This window comes from Pediculus humanus, genomic scaffold (assembly GCF_000006295.1).
Source record: "Pediculus humanus corporis 1103172108318 genomic scaffold, whole genome shotgun sequence".
Taxonomy (NCBI): Eukaryota; Metazoa; Arthropoda; class Insecta; order Psocodea; family Pediculidae; genus Pediculus; species Pediculus humanus.
Genome location: NW_002987887.1, coordinates 221,765 through 237,221, shown reverse-complemented (window position 1 = coordinate 237,221; position 15,457 = coordinate 221,765). Strand labels below are relative to the sequence as shown.

The window sequence follows — 15,457 nt, the reverse complement described above, 5'->3', positions numbered from 1 at the left end:
TCTCTCTCTCTTTTTTCTTTCTTTTCTTTTTTTTTTTTTTTTTGCTCAATACTTTTGTTTTTATTTATTGTCATTATTATCATTATTATTATTTTTTGTTTAGTTGCATAGTACTTATATTTTATATTTATATAGGAAAACCGAGCGCATCGTACAGTGATATTCTCCAGAGGAAGGTAGCCTCATTGTTAAAAAGTACGTATGTCGAATCCTTGGGTCAAAGGTCACTTATCGATCCAGGATTCTAAAAAAAAAAAAAAAAAAAAATTTATTTTTATTTTTTGTTTTTATTTTAAAAAAAAAAAATTCTGCTTATTTGTGTCGCTTCTTTGTAAGGCACGCTTATTTTTTTTTTTTACGTGATTTTATTATTTTTTTTTTTTTTTTTTTGGGGTGGTTTTTGGGATTTCTCCCTCCCTTCGAATTATTTAAAAGGCAAAAGATAAATAGTCGGGGGAAAAAAGAATTTTGTATACGGGGGGAGGGGGGTGGAAAGAGCCTTCGATGGTGTAGCCTTACACCATCGAAGGTGAACTTTTAACCTTTTTTTTTGTTACTGTGTGTGTTTCGAACGTTAATGACGAAATTATCCCACGTGATTTCAGAGGATGAAGACATGGATCGTATATTTAAGTTACCATCGACGACATTCATTGGAGGAGCTAAAGAAAAATCACTGAGCCTTAGAGAAATATTGAAAAGACTGGAAAACGCTTATTGCAGGTTTGGAAACTGTTATTATTATCATCATCATCGCGATTGTTTTGATTAATTGCGAAATTTTGAATTTGTGTAATTTTTTGCCGCCACGTTGTTTCAGGCACATCGGTTGCGAATTCATGTTTATTAATTCATTGGAACAATGCAATTGGATTAGGCAACGGTTGGAAGTTCCCGGAGTCATGGAAATGGATAAAGATCAAAAGAAATTGATATTGGCACGACTGACGAGAGCACACGGGTGAGAATTTTTTTTTACGATGTTTGCGGTCCGTGAGTCGGGCCTTTCCCCCCCCCCCCGCATCGGGTCAACGGACGTTAATGATTTTTCTCATTTTAGATTCGAAGCTTTTCTCGCGAGAAAATGGTCGAGCGAAAAAAGATTCGGTTTGGAAGGATGCGAAATATTGATTCCCGCCATGAAACAAATCATTGATAAGTCAACGGAATTGGGAGTGGAATCCATTGTCATGGGTAAAATTTCAAAGGAAATAATTAAAAGTTTTTTTTGCAAATGTTGAAATCCTGACTGAAATAATTTTTTTTTCCATCTTTTTCTCCGTTAGGGATGCCACACAGAGGACGATTGAACGTTCTTGCAAACGTTTGCAGAAAACCGTTGGAACAAATTTTCACACAGTTTGCCGCTTTGGAAGCAGCCGATGACGTAAGTATCAGGTATGAGTTCGGTCGTTGAATGTATATGGAAGACGGTTAAATTTAAAAAAAAAATTTTTTAAAAGGGTTCGGGTGATGTCAAATACCATCTTGGGACGTACATAGAACGTCTCAATCGTGTCACGAACAAGAACATACGATTGGCCGTGTGTGCCAATCCGAGCCATTTAGAAGCCGTCGATCCCGTCGTTCAGGGAAAAACTCGAGCCGAGCAATTTTATCGCGGAGACGGAGAAGGGAAAAAGGTAAAATTTTTCTCGCGGAAAAATGCCTTGGAATCAATTGTCTGTCGTCTGTTAAATAAACGAATGAATTTTGTTTTCCACAGGTCATGTCGATGCTCCTTCACGGTGACGCTGCTTTTGCCGGACAGGGTGTCGTGTACGAAACTTTTCATTTGTCGGATTTACCCGACTACACGACACACGGAACCATACACATCATCGTCAACAATCAAATCGGTTTCACGACGGATCCCAGGTATTCGAGATCCTCCGCATACTGTACAGGTTTGTTTGTTTGTTTGTTGTTTGTTTCGTCAAGAGTTTTTTTTTTTTATAGGAGGATAATAATAAATTGTTTGTTTTTTCTGTTTGCAGATGTTGCTCGAGTCGTAAACGCTCCCATTTTCCACGTTAATTCCGATGATCCGGAAAGTGTCATACACGTTTGCAACATTGCGGCAGAGTGGCGAGCGACTTTTCACAAAGATGTCGTCATAGACATTGTGTGCTATCGTAGAAACGGACACAACGAAATCGACGAACCGATGTTCACGCAACCTTTGATGTATCGGAAAATCAAGAAAACTCCACCCGCAGTTCAAAAATACGCCGAGAAATTAATCGGCGAAGGAATAGTTACCCCGGAAGAAGTCAAAGTAAGTCGGGAAAGGAGTAGGGAAGTGGGGGTTTTTCACTGGTGTCATCATCTGGAAAATTTTTTTTTTTCTTTGTTTTTCCAGGACGTGAAAGAAAAATACGACAAAATTTGCGAGGAAGCATTGGTCAACAGTCGTAAAGAAACTCACATTAAATACAAGGACTGGTTGGATTCGCCGTGGTCTGGATTTTTCGAAGGGAAAGACCCGTTAAAAGTCGGACCCACGGGAATCAAAGAAGACACTTTGATTCACATCGGTAAAAGAGTTTCGAGCCCTCCTCCGAACGCGGCGGAATTTGTCATACACAAAGGTAACGATGACGTCAACTCTTTTTACAATTTTCCCACGGGAATGAAAAAAAAAAAAAAAAAAAAAAAATTTTTTTTGTTGTTTTTCTGCAGGTCTCGAACGTATATTGAAAGCAAGAATGGAAATGGTCGAATCGAAAGTCGTCGACTGGGCTTTGGGAGAAGCCATGGCTTTTGGTTCTTTGCTCAAAGAGGGAATACACGTTAGACTCTCCGGTAAACCTTTGGGTGGTTTTTGTTGTGTCAATGAGAATAAAATGGGCGAAACCTGCTTCAAACCTGTTTTTTCTTTTTCCAGGACAAGATGTCGAAAGAGGAACTTTCTCTCACAGGCATCACGTTTTACATCATCAACTCGTGGATAAAGCTACGTACAGGCCTTTGTGTAATTTATATCCCGATCAGGCTCCCTACACCGTTTGTAATTCAAGCTTATCTGAATTTGCTGTTTTGGGTGAGTACGGGTCGGACTTCATCATCATCATCATCATGTCGGACGACATCTTGGAAAAGTATCTCATTTTTCTTTTCTTTTTTTACCGAAGGTTTCGAACTCGGTTACTCTATGACTAATCCAAATGCTCTCGTCTGCTGGGAAGCACAATTCGGTGATTTCAACAACACGGCTCAATGCATAATCGATCAGTTTATTTCTTCGGGTCAAGCGAAATGGGTACGACAATCGGGATTGGTCATGCTGTTGCCACACGGATTGGAAGGAATGGTACGCGGGTGAATTTTTACTTATCATTATTATGTTTAAATTTGATAATTATTATTATTATTATTCATTCATTCATTCATTCGATGAAGGGACCGGAACATTCGAGCGCACGATTGGAAAGATTTTTGCAAATGAGTTCGGACGATCCGGATTATTTCCCACCGGAAAGCGACGAATTTGCCATCAGACAATTGCACGACATCAATTGGATCGTGAGTGATACAACGGAAAACAAATTTTTTTCTCGTAAAATAAATAACAGCAAATTTTTTTTTTTAAAGCAAAAAACGTAACTTACAGGTAGCAAATTGCACGACGCCGGCCAATTACTTTCACATACTACGAAGACAAATCGCATTACCATTTAGAAAACCTCTTATTCTCATGACGCCAAAATCTCTTTTGAGGCACCCCGAAGCCAAAAGTCCATTTTCGGACATGATGGAAGGTGAGGTCACGACGGTGATGATGATGATGATGGACGTCGTCACGCAAAGTCCCTCCCGCCCTTCTCTCAGACTCGAAGCAATTTCATTTTTTTTGTATTTATTTTAAGGTACCGAATTCAAGAGAATGATACCGGAAGATGGGCCCGCGTCGGAAAATCCCGGAGCCGTGAAAAAATTAATTTTCTGCTCCGGAAAAGTTTACTACGATTTGATAAAGCAAAGACGGGAAAAGAAATTGGAAAGCGACATCGCCATAACCAGATTAGAACAGGTGAGAAAAGGAAAAAAAAATTTTCCTTTTCTTGTTCTTCTTCTTAATCATTATTATTATTATTATTAAATTGTCGATCTGTCTTGCAGTTGTCACCTTTCCCGTTCGATTTGGTCAAACAAGAATGTTCGAAATATTCCAACGCGAACCTTGTTTGGACTCAGGAGGAACATAAAAATCACGGTCCTTGGTTTTACATTCAACCTCGCATACAAACGGCCATTAACGGATCGAGACCACTCGGGTAAGTTAAACATACGTTATTTCGTTTCCGTTAAAAAATTAATTTTTTTGTGTTTTTTTAATGTATTAACGAATTAAAAGTTATTATTATTATTGTTTCGTCATCAACGACGGTGACGTAATGATGACGTTGGCTGATAGTAGTAGTAGTAGTGGTAGTAGTAATGATTGAAAACAAGGGACGAGGTTGTTGTTGGGGAGTATGAGGAAGAGTTGAGGGTGGTGGGGGGTTTCTTTCTTTCTTCTCTCTCTGTCTCTTTCTCGGAAAAATAAGGGAAATTAGAGGTGATCCTTTTCCGAAAAAAAGAAAACCTTTTTTTTTTTTTTTGGTTGATGTTTGACTCGCTGTTGTTTATTTTCATGATGTTGTCACACACACAGTGAGGAAGGATCGACAAAATCGAATCGTGGGGGTGGTGGTGGTGGCGGTGGTCTTTTGAGTCGGTTTTTTGCTTCATCAAAGACACCCGAAAAACCGAAAGAGAAAAAAACGGAGCCTGAATCTTCTTCTCAAAGGACGATTAGGTATGGATTATGATAGTAGTAGTCGTGTGTAGTCGTCGTCGTGTAATAGTCGTCGTCGTCGTCGTCGTTGTCATTATTATTATTATTACTATTCAGGCTTCATAACGTTTTTCTATTTTTTTTGTAAAAGGGAAAAAAAAGGGGTTCACCTCTAATACCTTTGGAATTTTTTTCATTATTAAAATCATAGTTTGCTTGTGTTTGTGCTTGTACTTGTCTTAATTTTTTCTGTTTGTTTTTGTTTGTACGCGTTTAACGTTTTGCATTTGAATGCTGTTTCATATAACTCTCTCTCCCACTCTTTCTCTCTCCCCCTCACACACACACACACTCTCTCACTCCCTCTCCCTCTCACACACACACACACACACACTCTCACTCCCTCTCTCACACACACACACACACTCTCTCTCACTCCCTCACACACACACACACACACACTCTCTCTCACTCCCTCACACACACACACACACACACACTCTCTGTCTCTCCCTCACACACACACACACACTCTCTGTCTCTCCCTCTCACACACACACACTCTCTCTCTCTGTCTCTCCCTCACACACACACACAAACACTCTCTCTCTCACTCCCCCTCACACACACACACACACTCTCTCTCCCCCTCACACTACCCACACTCTCTCACTCCCTCCCTCTCACACACACACTCTCTCTCTCTCTCCCTCCCTCTCACACACACACACACACACTCTCTCTCTCTCACTCCCCCTCAGACACACACACACACTCTCACTCCCTCCCTCTCACACACACACTCTCTCTCCCTCTCCCTCACACACACACGCGCGCGCGCGCACACACTCTCTCTCCCTCTCCCTTACACACACACACACGCGCGCGCGCGCACACACTCTCTCTCCCTCTAAGGGGTAGATATTCGGGCAGCATTTTCAAACGCGTCGGTAATCTTTGATAGTTTTTCTCACTTGATTAAATTTTTTTTTGATTTCAGTTACTCTGGAAGACCGTCGGCGGCTTCTCCAGCGACCGGATCCAAACCTCAACATTTAAAAGAATTGGCAGCTTTCTTGGAAGATTCCATTTCCGTTTAAAAGTGCTTGTAGATGATGGAGGAGGAGAAACGGAAGAGGAGGAGGAGGAGGAACGGAAGAAGAGGAGGAGGAGGAGCTACAGCAGCAGTTGGAGCAGAAGCAGAAGCAATCAAACCGACAAAACCAGTATATATTATTACATATAATTATTTATATTATTAATTAGTACGTAAGATGAAAAAGAAAAATTTATTGCACAGAAATTCAAATTTCAAAAAAAACAAACAAAACATTTTTTGTTGAATGTAGTATTCCAGTACGAATTTTGCACTTTGTCTGTCATTTTATTATTATTATTTGTTTGTTTGTTTGTTTTCATCATTTTTTTTTTTTTTTTGATTTCGAAATCCCGTACGATGATGATGCGTATTTATATTAACAGACAACAGTATTTATAGCATCACGTCTTACGTCGATTTACAACAATCATCATTATCATTATCATTATTATTATTATTTATACGCGTGTTATCGACTCGTCATATCATCATCATCATCTTCATCATCGTTGTTAGTTAATTAATGTTTTATTATTATTATCGTCGTCGTCGCGAGAAAGAATTGAAACTAAAAAAGAGGAGGCGACGGCGACGATGATGAAGATGATGATGATGATGATGATAATGATAATATTAGTAGAATATATATATATATATATTGTTTTCTTATTTAATTTAAATTCAGTATTTATTTTATTTACAATAAAAAAAAAAAAAAAAAAGCCGTTTACACACCAAAATAATTGTAAATTTTTTATCAAAACGTTTTATGATGTGTAAATAAATAAAAAATAATTGGGAAGATGTGGAAGCGGGGGGGGAAAGAGCGTTTGTGAAAATTAGACGGCATAGAATAAATAAACACACACACAGAGTTTAAAATTTAACGTTTTTTTTTTTTTTTTTTTTGTTATTTGTTTGTAATTTGATTTTCCGTATGTAAAATTCTCACTGTGCACTTAAATATTGTGAAAAGATGCAAAAATAAAAAAAACCGTTGATTTAAAATGATTATTATTTATTTATTAATTAATTAATCCTTTCCATTAATCCTTAGATAAATAAATTAGATAAATCCATAGATAAATCCATAGATAAATCCTTAGATAAATAAATTAGATAAATCTATAGATAAATCCTTAGATAAATAAAATTATGATAGTTTAAGGGAGATAGGGGGGAGGGGAAAAATTAAAACGTGAAAATTAGTTAGAGTGACGTCACGTATATTGAATAAAATGAAGAAAAAGTGAAAATTTTATAAAATAAACAAAAAATCAAAACAAAAACAAAAAAATGTAAACAAAAACAAAAAAATGTAAACAAAAACAAAAAAAATGTAAACAAAAACAATAACAAAAAATTTTTCGATTGAAAAAAAAATTTTGAAAAATGAAAATTTTTTTGAAAAACGAAAAAATGTAAACAAAAACAAAAAAATGTAAACAAAAACAAAAACAAAAACAAAAAATGTAAACAAAAACAAAAACAAAAATTTTTTCGCGGGAAAAAAAAAAAAATTTATTATTTTAATATATTTAGTATATTTAATATATCTCTCTCTCTCTTTTTTTCTCTCTCTCCTCTCTCTTTCTCTCTCTCTCTCACGTTTTAATATATATAAATATATATATATATTATATATATTTATATTATATAAATATATATTATAATATAAGGAGGTTTTACGGTACGGATAAATAAATAGGCGTAAAAATAGTATTTATATATATATATATATATTATATATTATATAATATCAATCAGTCGATACAATAATAATAATAATAATAATACATTTTTACAAAAAAAAAAAAAAAAATAGTTTACATTTAAAAAATATCAAAATATACAATAAAAATATCAATTAATATTATTAACAATAAATTGCTTGTTTTTTTTCCATATATTATATTATTTTTCTTTTTACACATATATAAATATTTATTTTACACAATCTAAATATATATATATTTATTTATTTATTTATTAAAAAATAATAATAATAGCTCTTTTCTTTTATTTATCTTTAAAAATATAACGTGCGAAAAACAAAAAAAAAAAAAAATTCCGCCGGAGAATAACGATAATAATAATAATATAAATCAATTTTTCTTTTATTTATTATTATTATTATCGTTATTAACAATTTAACGGCGCGTTAATAATAATTCGTTTTTTTCCTTCATATTATTATTACTATTATTATTATTATTATTAATACAAAAATACATGTTTTTCATATAAATACATTTTAAAATTATTATTTTTTTTTCAAAATGGATGGCAAGATTTTTTTTTATTTATTTATTTAAAAGTCTTTTTAAAATTTTTTATTATTTAAAAATAAAAAATAAATAACCTTTGACCTTTCATTTACGATAGAAAAAAATAAAATGATAAAAAAAAACTATATTTCTACTCATTCTACAATTCGGATTTGACAACCGTTTTAAACCGTCGCGTTTTGCTTCTCCCTCCCCCCTTCCCGCCCACAAAACGCGTTAAACGGAGAAAAAAAATTTGTCTTGTATGTTAAATAATAATAATAGTAATAATAATAATAATAATAATAATTTGGCACTGAATTTATTAATTTGGCTCATTGGTGTGCAAAATGTTTCGACGTTGATAAAAAGGGAAAAATTTTAAAGCGATAAAAAAAAAGTTTTCCTGACTTTGGCACGCGGGATCGACAACAATAAGTATTATTATTATTATTATTGTTGTTGTTGTTTTTCTTCGACGCTTTTCACTCGAGAAGAAGGAAAATCTTCAAATCATTCTTAACCTTTCGTTTTTCCACTTCCGTTTCCTTTGTTCACGCCGTACGTCGAACCTTGACTTATTTTCGTTTCTCCCAGAATTTTGTCGAAAAAAACGAGAACTGAAAAAAATGAAAAAAAAAATTGTAAATTAATAATAATAATAATAATAATAATAACGATGGTTTCCCTCTTCCCTCCCCTCCCTTCCCCTCCTCCCCCAATTCGTGAGACTCTCCTCCGGAAGTGAAAACTTACAAGATGCTAATATGGCGCAGGCTGTGCAAAAATACACGAGGCTTCCGGATATGAGAAGTTTTATCAACAAGTATCCCAATGGTACCAATATGGCGATACACCAAAATGCAAAATTGATGGCTGGAAATATTCTACGAGGAAGGTAAAAACCCTGACATTCTTCAATGTTTGATAATTCGAACCAACTTCCGGTGCTCAGGTAACTGTGAAAAGCTTCGTCCTGACGACAATCGAAATAATTATTATTGATAAAAGGAAAAACTTTTTCCTTTTCCTCACTCTTCCTCCCCCCTCCCTTAAAAGGTTTTTTTTTTTACCTTTTTCTTGTAGAGATTGTGCAACCATGTAATTTGTTCTTCCTCCGTTTCGGGTACTTCAGACATTGGAATCCTTTCGGCGTAAAGTCCTGTCGTTAATGGTTTCCTTAGTAAAAGATTTCTCAGCGAAGGTTCTACATCGCTCCTGGAAAATTCAATAGTTTTCCTCATTTTATTGTTTTTCAATTTCATTGTAAAAATAAGAGGAGGAATACTCACGGTTTCACTCCGATGTGTATGTTGTATATGGCTGGAATACTTTTTCTTATGTGAGGTAATGACATTGTGAAACCTTTCGTTCTCGGCGTCAAATGATGTCGGAGCTCGGGAAGACCATTTTTTTTGGCAAATTCTTTACTCGCTTCGTGTTTTTCTTTCGTGAACCTTTTAGAAAAACCCCCCCCCCAAACCAAAAAATTTTCAAACATAATTCAACAAAATGAACAAGGATTTGTCACGTGACATTTACCTAGTTCCTTCGGCCGTTAACAAAAGCCAAAAAACATCCTCGTACGTCATGAGTTCTTTGAGCGCACTTCCGAAAACGCTTTTATCTTTGTCCCAAACCCTTTCCAAAAATATACTTCCTCCAACTTTCCATGCAAAACCGAGTGTCGGAATATATTGAATTGATTTTTTCGCAAACGTTTTGCAATTCTAAAAAGAAAAAAAAAAAAAAAACGGTAAAATTAACGCGCGACGTTTATCCCTCATCCTCGTCGTTCCCCCTACCCCCTAGCGGAAAAATTTGGAAACAAAAACTCACTCCAAGCATGCGACAATTTTCGCACAAAACCCAACCGATCGACCAGTCAATTTCGTACGTGTGATTCATTATCAAAAGTACATTTTCTTTTCCAAAATATTTATCGTAATCTGATTTTTTCACGTGAACCATAACTTTTATTCCCGCCCAGTATTGAAGTAGAAAAACAATTTCTGTAACCAATAAAAAAAATATTCCTCATTTATATTCAATTCGTACCAATAATAATAATAATAATAATAATAATAATAATGACAATGTTTTTTTTTTAATGACCTTCAACCAAAAACTCTTTCAACGACATTGAAAAATGGCGTGTAAAAATTCTTTAAGAAATAATTTTCAAAGACTAATAATAAACATATATATATATATATATATATATATATATATTTACAAATAATTTTATTTTTTACTCACGTGAAAATAACGAATAATTTAAATAGTAATTGATTTTTCTGAACAAACGTTTGTCGAAACGATTTATTGTAACGTATAGGAAAAATTGTACGATGTTAATCAATATTCCAGAAGTTAAAAAAACAATTCCAAATGCGAGGTAAACGATTTTTGTCCAGTGAAAAACGTCTTTCAAATCCATAATTGATAATAATGAAACTGAAAACAAAAACATACGCGTTAAATGAAACTCGGGGGGGAGGGGGGAGGGGACAAAAAATCTCAGGTATTTAGGATAGCCCTATGGGTAGCCCAATGGGTATGTGCATGCCATGTTGAAAACTTGTAATGTCATTGTAATAAAGTTTATACATTCACTATTACACTACCTAAATAAATAAAATATATATATTATTTGCACTTTTTTTTTTTTTTTTTTTGCTAATACACGCGATAAGTTTTGCGAATTTTGAGCAAAAAAAAAAAAAAATTATTGCAATTTCTATTATGTAACTTTTGATTTTTTTGATTGAACGGTAATTATGGAGAATGCAAAAACAGGTTTCTTGTACGATCTGGAATTCTACGTCGACAACTTTTTTTTTTTTTTTTTAGTTCAACATTCATAAATGAAAGTTACTTGTTTATATTAAAATAAATAATAATAATAATAATAATGATGAAAATTAATTATCAAGTTTTTAATTTAATTGACAAAAATTTTCTAATATTTCATTATTAACAATTATTTAACACTTTTTTCTTTATTTCCTACTACTACTCCTCCTCCTCCTCCTACTACTACTACTACTACTACCAATAATAATGATAATAAGGACTGGAGGGGGGATAAATAAAGATGTAAAATTTTATTCGTTTTGATTTGACCTCAATATCTTTACTAATGCAACATTTTTTAAAAAATTTAATTCGTTTAAAAATTAATTGTTATAATACAATATCGATTAAATTACTTAACATGGTGCTTAAAGTCAGTCACATTTCTCACCGATTTTAAAAAAATTTGTCGTTAATAATTTTTATGAGATTTTAATCAGGTCATAAATTTTTTTTTTTTATCATTATGGCTATGAGATAAAATACTCCTTGTTACCTAATGAACAAGAGATAAATTTGTGACCACTTAAGTAGTATTACAAGACGTAAAAAAATTATCAATATTTACTTATGACTTAGCTTCTTCTTTCCCCCTCTCCTTCCTTCCCCCTCAGAACAAAGTTTACGAAAAGAAATGTTTCGAATAAAAAAAAACTTAAAATTAAATATGTCTGTCATATCGAAATCATTATTCGAAACAACAATCGATAATTATAAAACAATTGAAAAATTTGTAACAATCGTTGATTTCGAATGATTCATAACATCATACAAAAAATTATGATTCTTATTGTCACAAAAACTTATTCGAAATGTAACATCATGTTTCCCTTGTTAAAATTATAAATAATTAATAAAACAAAAACAAATTATTTGTTCTGTATTCGATAAATTTAAATCTTTCAAATAAGTAAAAGAAAAAGTTTTACCAGAAACACAAAATTACATAAAAATGATTTGTATTATTATTTAACGAAAAAAACTTTTGCAATCACCGTTTTTATCTTTTTCTGTTAAAAATTTATTCCAACACTGAATCAAATTTTATTTTACCCTATATTTTTCTCTTTGATTTAGATATCATTATTATTATTATTGTTGTTGTTGTGTTTGAAGGTAAACAACTTTTTAAATATTAAAGTATTAATAAGAAAATAAAAAATGAATAGAAAATGATCACCGATTATAAAAATATTACAAATTTTTTTTTTTTTTCTATTCCAGTGATTTGCACAATAGAAAAATATATATTAACCTTAAAATAATAATAATGATAATAAAATTAATCACATTTTTCAATTAAAAAACTGTAGTTTGATTTTATTAAATTTTCACACCGTTAAAAAAAAAAATTTAATTCTGTAACCTTTTCTTTAACTTATCAACATGACAAAGATAAACATAATCATATTTATTGATAAGTTAAATTAAATAAACCAAAAGGAATTCGATCCTAGAAAATTTAAATTTTTGATAACGTTTTGGAATTTTTTTTTTTATAATTGATAAAATGAATATTAATAATATTTACCTCTTTGTAAATGTCATTAAATAATACCTCGTGTAACAAAATAAAAATAAGTAAAAGATGAAAATAAAAATAAAAAAAAAATTTGTTATTTGTTAACTAATAATAATATTCTATTACATTATGACGAGAGTTCAATGAAATTCACATTTCACCATCGTTGTATGTAATTAATTTCGTAAAAGGGAAAAATATTAAAAACCGTTAACTAAGAACAGAATAAGTTAAATTCAAATCATTTTGTTATAAAATTAAACACGAGAAGGATTATAAAAAGATAAACGATGTTTAAATAAAGATTATACGTCAACCGTCATTTTACAATTTAAAAAAAAAAAAAAAAATTTATTTAATTCGATAGCAGAAGACGGGGAGGACAACTTCCTTTGAATTTATCATTTTACGGTACTAAGTTCACACATCAAACGACTCAATCGTCTTGTTGCTCATTAATCAAAATTTGAATTTATCCAATATTATTCTTATTGAGTAACGGAACGTAACGTAAAAAAAACCGTTTTTTTTTTTTTTATCGAAATTATCTTAATTAAACGCGTGTAAGTTTAATTATTTACCTATTTTAATACAATCTATAGTTTTATATCGATTTTTATTAATATTTTCAACAGAAAAAGGATTAAAATAACACAACACAAAATATGTATTTACTTTTGCTATATATGTACATCCAAATAAAAAATTTTTTTGTTTTTTAAATTTTACTTTGTTAAACTAAACGATTACTTATACAACTGATACGATTTGTAAAGAACAAGGAAACTTGTTAAAAATTAATTTATGAAATTTTTTATAATGAGGAAAAAAACCAAAAAAAAAAAAAAATCATGACAAGGATTGATTGTTCATTGTATATAACAACGTCACCATAAAGTTTAATACTACCATCAACAATAACAAAAAATTAATAAAATTTAAATATCATGAAATAAAACCAAAAAGTGTTTAATAAATTTTTATTCATGTCATGTTTATTGTTTGTAGGGTAACAAACGTTCTCCTTTTCATATACATTTAGAAAGTTGGGAACAAACTAACAACAAAGTGCCAACCAACGACTACCATATTCCCCTCCACTCTTAGAAATAAATAAAAAAAAAAAGAAACAAGGATTAAAGTGATTTCAACCTGAACAGTACAGCAATTCGTGCCTGACAATTATGAAATTTAAATTTTTCTCTCTTTGATCAGATAATGTAAAAACATTGAACAACGTTGTTGTTGTTGTTGTTGTTGTTGTTGTTGTTGTCGTTTGTAATCATTAAAATTTAATTTTTTATTTATTAAATATTCGTCGTTAAAGTAAGTCGAAACTTTATTTAAATTGTTGTTGTTGTTGTTGTTGTAGTGATTTTTAAATCGAAAGTGTTTGTTTGTTTGTTTGTTTGTTTGTTATAATCGCGACATAATAATGTACGTTAAGGAATAATTCTTCGAATAAAATAATTTTTTTTTATTTATCAAAAGGAAAAAAATTTAAAAGGTGAGTAAGTTAATTTTTTTTTTTTTTTTTTTTGGTTGTTGTTGTTGTTTAGAATTTAATTTTGTAATAATTTTTTTTTTGTCGAATTTGTTAATAATCAATTGCAAAACAAAATTTTTTTTTTTTAAATAACTTTTCCTTTCTATTATAAAAAAAAAAATATTCGTAGTAACAACAACGAACGTCCTTGTTGGCGTTTGAATTGTTGTTTCAATAAAAAAAATCAAATCATCCACTTTATGATAATGGTCACCATCAAACAAGTGTGTGCGTGTGTGCGTGTGCGTGTGCGTGTGTACGTGCGTGTGCGTAAACGCAAAACGAATTTAATTATCATTTTTTTTTTTTTTTAAATAAAATAAATGCCGTTTTGAAAACATCGTTTATGTTATTCGTCTTAACAGAATTTTTCAAACGATATCATCCATTTTTAAATCGTTTTAATTTATTTACAACCCCCTCCCTCCCTCCCTCCCCCCACGTAATAATAATAATAATAATAATAATAATAATAATAATAATAATAATAATAATAATAATAATAATGAATAATAAATAATAATAATCGATGATTGAATTTTTGAAATTTTTATACGCAATCGGATAAATAATACAAATTCGATTATTATTTTTATTATTATTATTATTAATATTACATTTAATAAAATAAAAGATCTCGTTTGTTGTTTGTTGTTTGTTGTTAAACGACCATAATTTCCATAACCTACCTTTAAATAATTTTTTTTTTATTAAATTTTATTTATTTATTAAAAAACAGGTTTTTTTTTTTACTTTTTACGTATTTAAAAAACTTTGCGTGTTGTGTACCTTAAAAACTTGTTTTTTTCTCTCTCTCTCTCTTTTTAAAAAATAAATAAAATTTAAATGTTTGAATCACGCGAAAATGAAAGAGAGAGAGATTTTTAATAATAATAATAATAATAATTTTCTTCTTTTCTTTTTAGACTTTTTTATTATAAAAAAAAGGGAAAAATTTCAAAAGGCAAAATGACAAGTAGTAAATATGAATTACCGCAAGTTACGCACGATAATAAGAAAAATGTTGGAAGTGAAGAAACCGATCAAAAGGGAAAAATCAGGTATTTAATATTAATAATAATAATAATAATAATAATAATAATAATAATAATGATAATGATAATGATAATAATAACGGTAGTAATTATTTTTTGCAAACGGGAGCGAAAATTGAGAAAATTTTATATATATGGTAAAATTCGTGAGTAATTAAGACGTGAAGTTTTTTTTTTTTTGCTTATTGAGTAATAATAATAATAATAATAATGATTTAATTGCGGTGAAATTTAATTACTAGAATTATTATTATTATTATTATTATTATTATTTTTTGAATTTAAGGTGCAAACGTGTTTTTATATGCACCAAAAAAAAAAAAAAAATGCCA

General features: G+C 30.9%; 2 protein-coding genes across 2 annotated transcripts in view; one reads left to right on the top strand and one right to left on the bottom strand.

The window, feature by feature from the left end:
• Positions 1-5,880, top strand: part of Phum_PHUM601630 (2-oxoglutarate dehydrogenase, putative) — a gene marked incomplete at both ends in the record, with an annotated part of 12,402 nt that extends 6,522 nt beyond the window's left edge. Inside the window, 16 exons of the mRNA XM_002432766.1 lie at positions 606-723; positions 821-961; positions 1,061-1,194; positions 1,287-1,387; positions 1,464-1,643; positions 1,727-1,907; positions 1,998-2,278; positions 2,363-2,591; positions 2,683-2,805; positions 2,888-3,043; positions 3,135-3,313; positions 3,403-3,525; positions 3,614-3,761; positions 3,870-4,033; positions 4,123-4,277; positions 5,781-5,880. Of these exons, the coding sequence (XP_002432811.1) occupies positions 606-723; positions 821-961; positions 1,061-1,194; positions 1,287-1,387; positions 1,464-1,643; positions 1,727-1,907; positions 1,998-2,278; positions 2,363-2,591; positions 2,683-2,805; positions 2,888-3,043; positions 3,135-3,313; positions 3,403-3,525; positions 3,614-3,761; positions 3,870-4,033; positions 4,123-4,277; positions 5,781-5,880 (2,513 nt within the window). The remainder of the gene's footprint in view (positions 1-605; positions 724-820; positions 962-1,060; positions 1,195-1,286; positions 1,388-1,463; positions 1,644-1,726; positions 1,908-1,997; positions 2,279-2,362; positions 2,592-2,682; positions 2,806-2,887; positions 3,044-3,134; positions 3,314-3,402; positions 3,526-3,613; positions 3,762-3,869; positions 4,034-4,122; positions 4,278-5,780) is intronic.
• A 2,785-nt stretch (positions 5,881-8,665) lies between these two features.
• Positions 8,666-10,586, bottom strand: Phum_PHUM601620 (1-acyl-sn-glycerol-3-phosphate acyltransferase delta, putative; the record flags this gene model as incomplete). The annotated part of the gene is made up of 7 exons (XM_002432765.1): positions 8,666-8,766; positions 8,903-9,122; positions 9,220-9,364; positions 9,439-9,603; positions 9,689-9,876; positions 9,986-10,158; positions 10,406-10,586. 7 exons carry the CDS (start codon positions 10,584-10,586, stop codon positions 8,666-8,668), a joined length of 1,173 nt encoding a protein of 390 aa, XP_002432810.1.
• Positions 10,587-15,457: the final 4,871 nt, after the last annotated feature.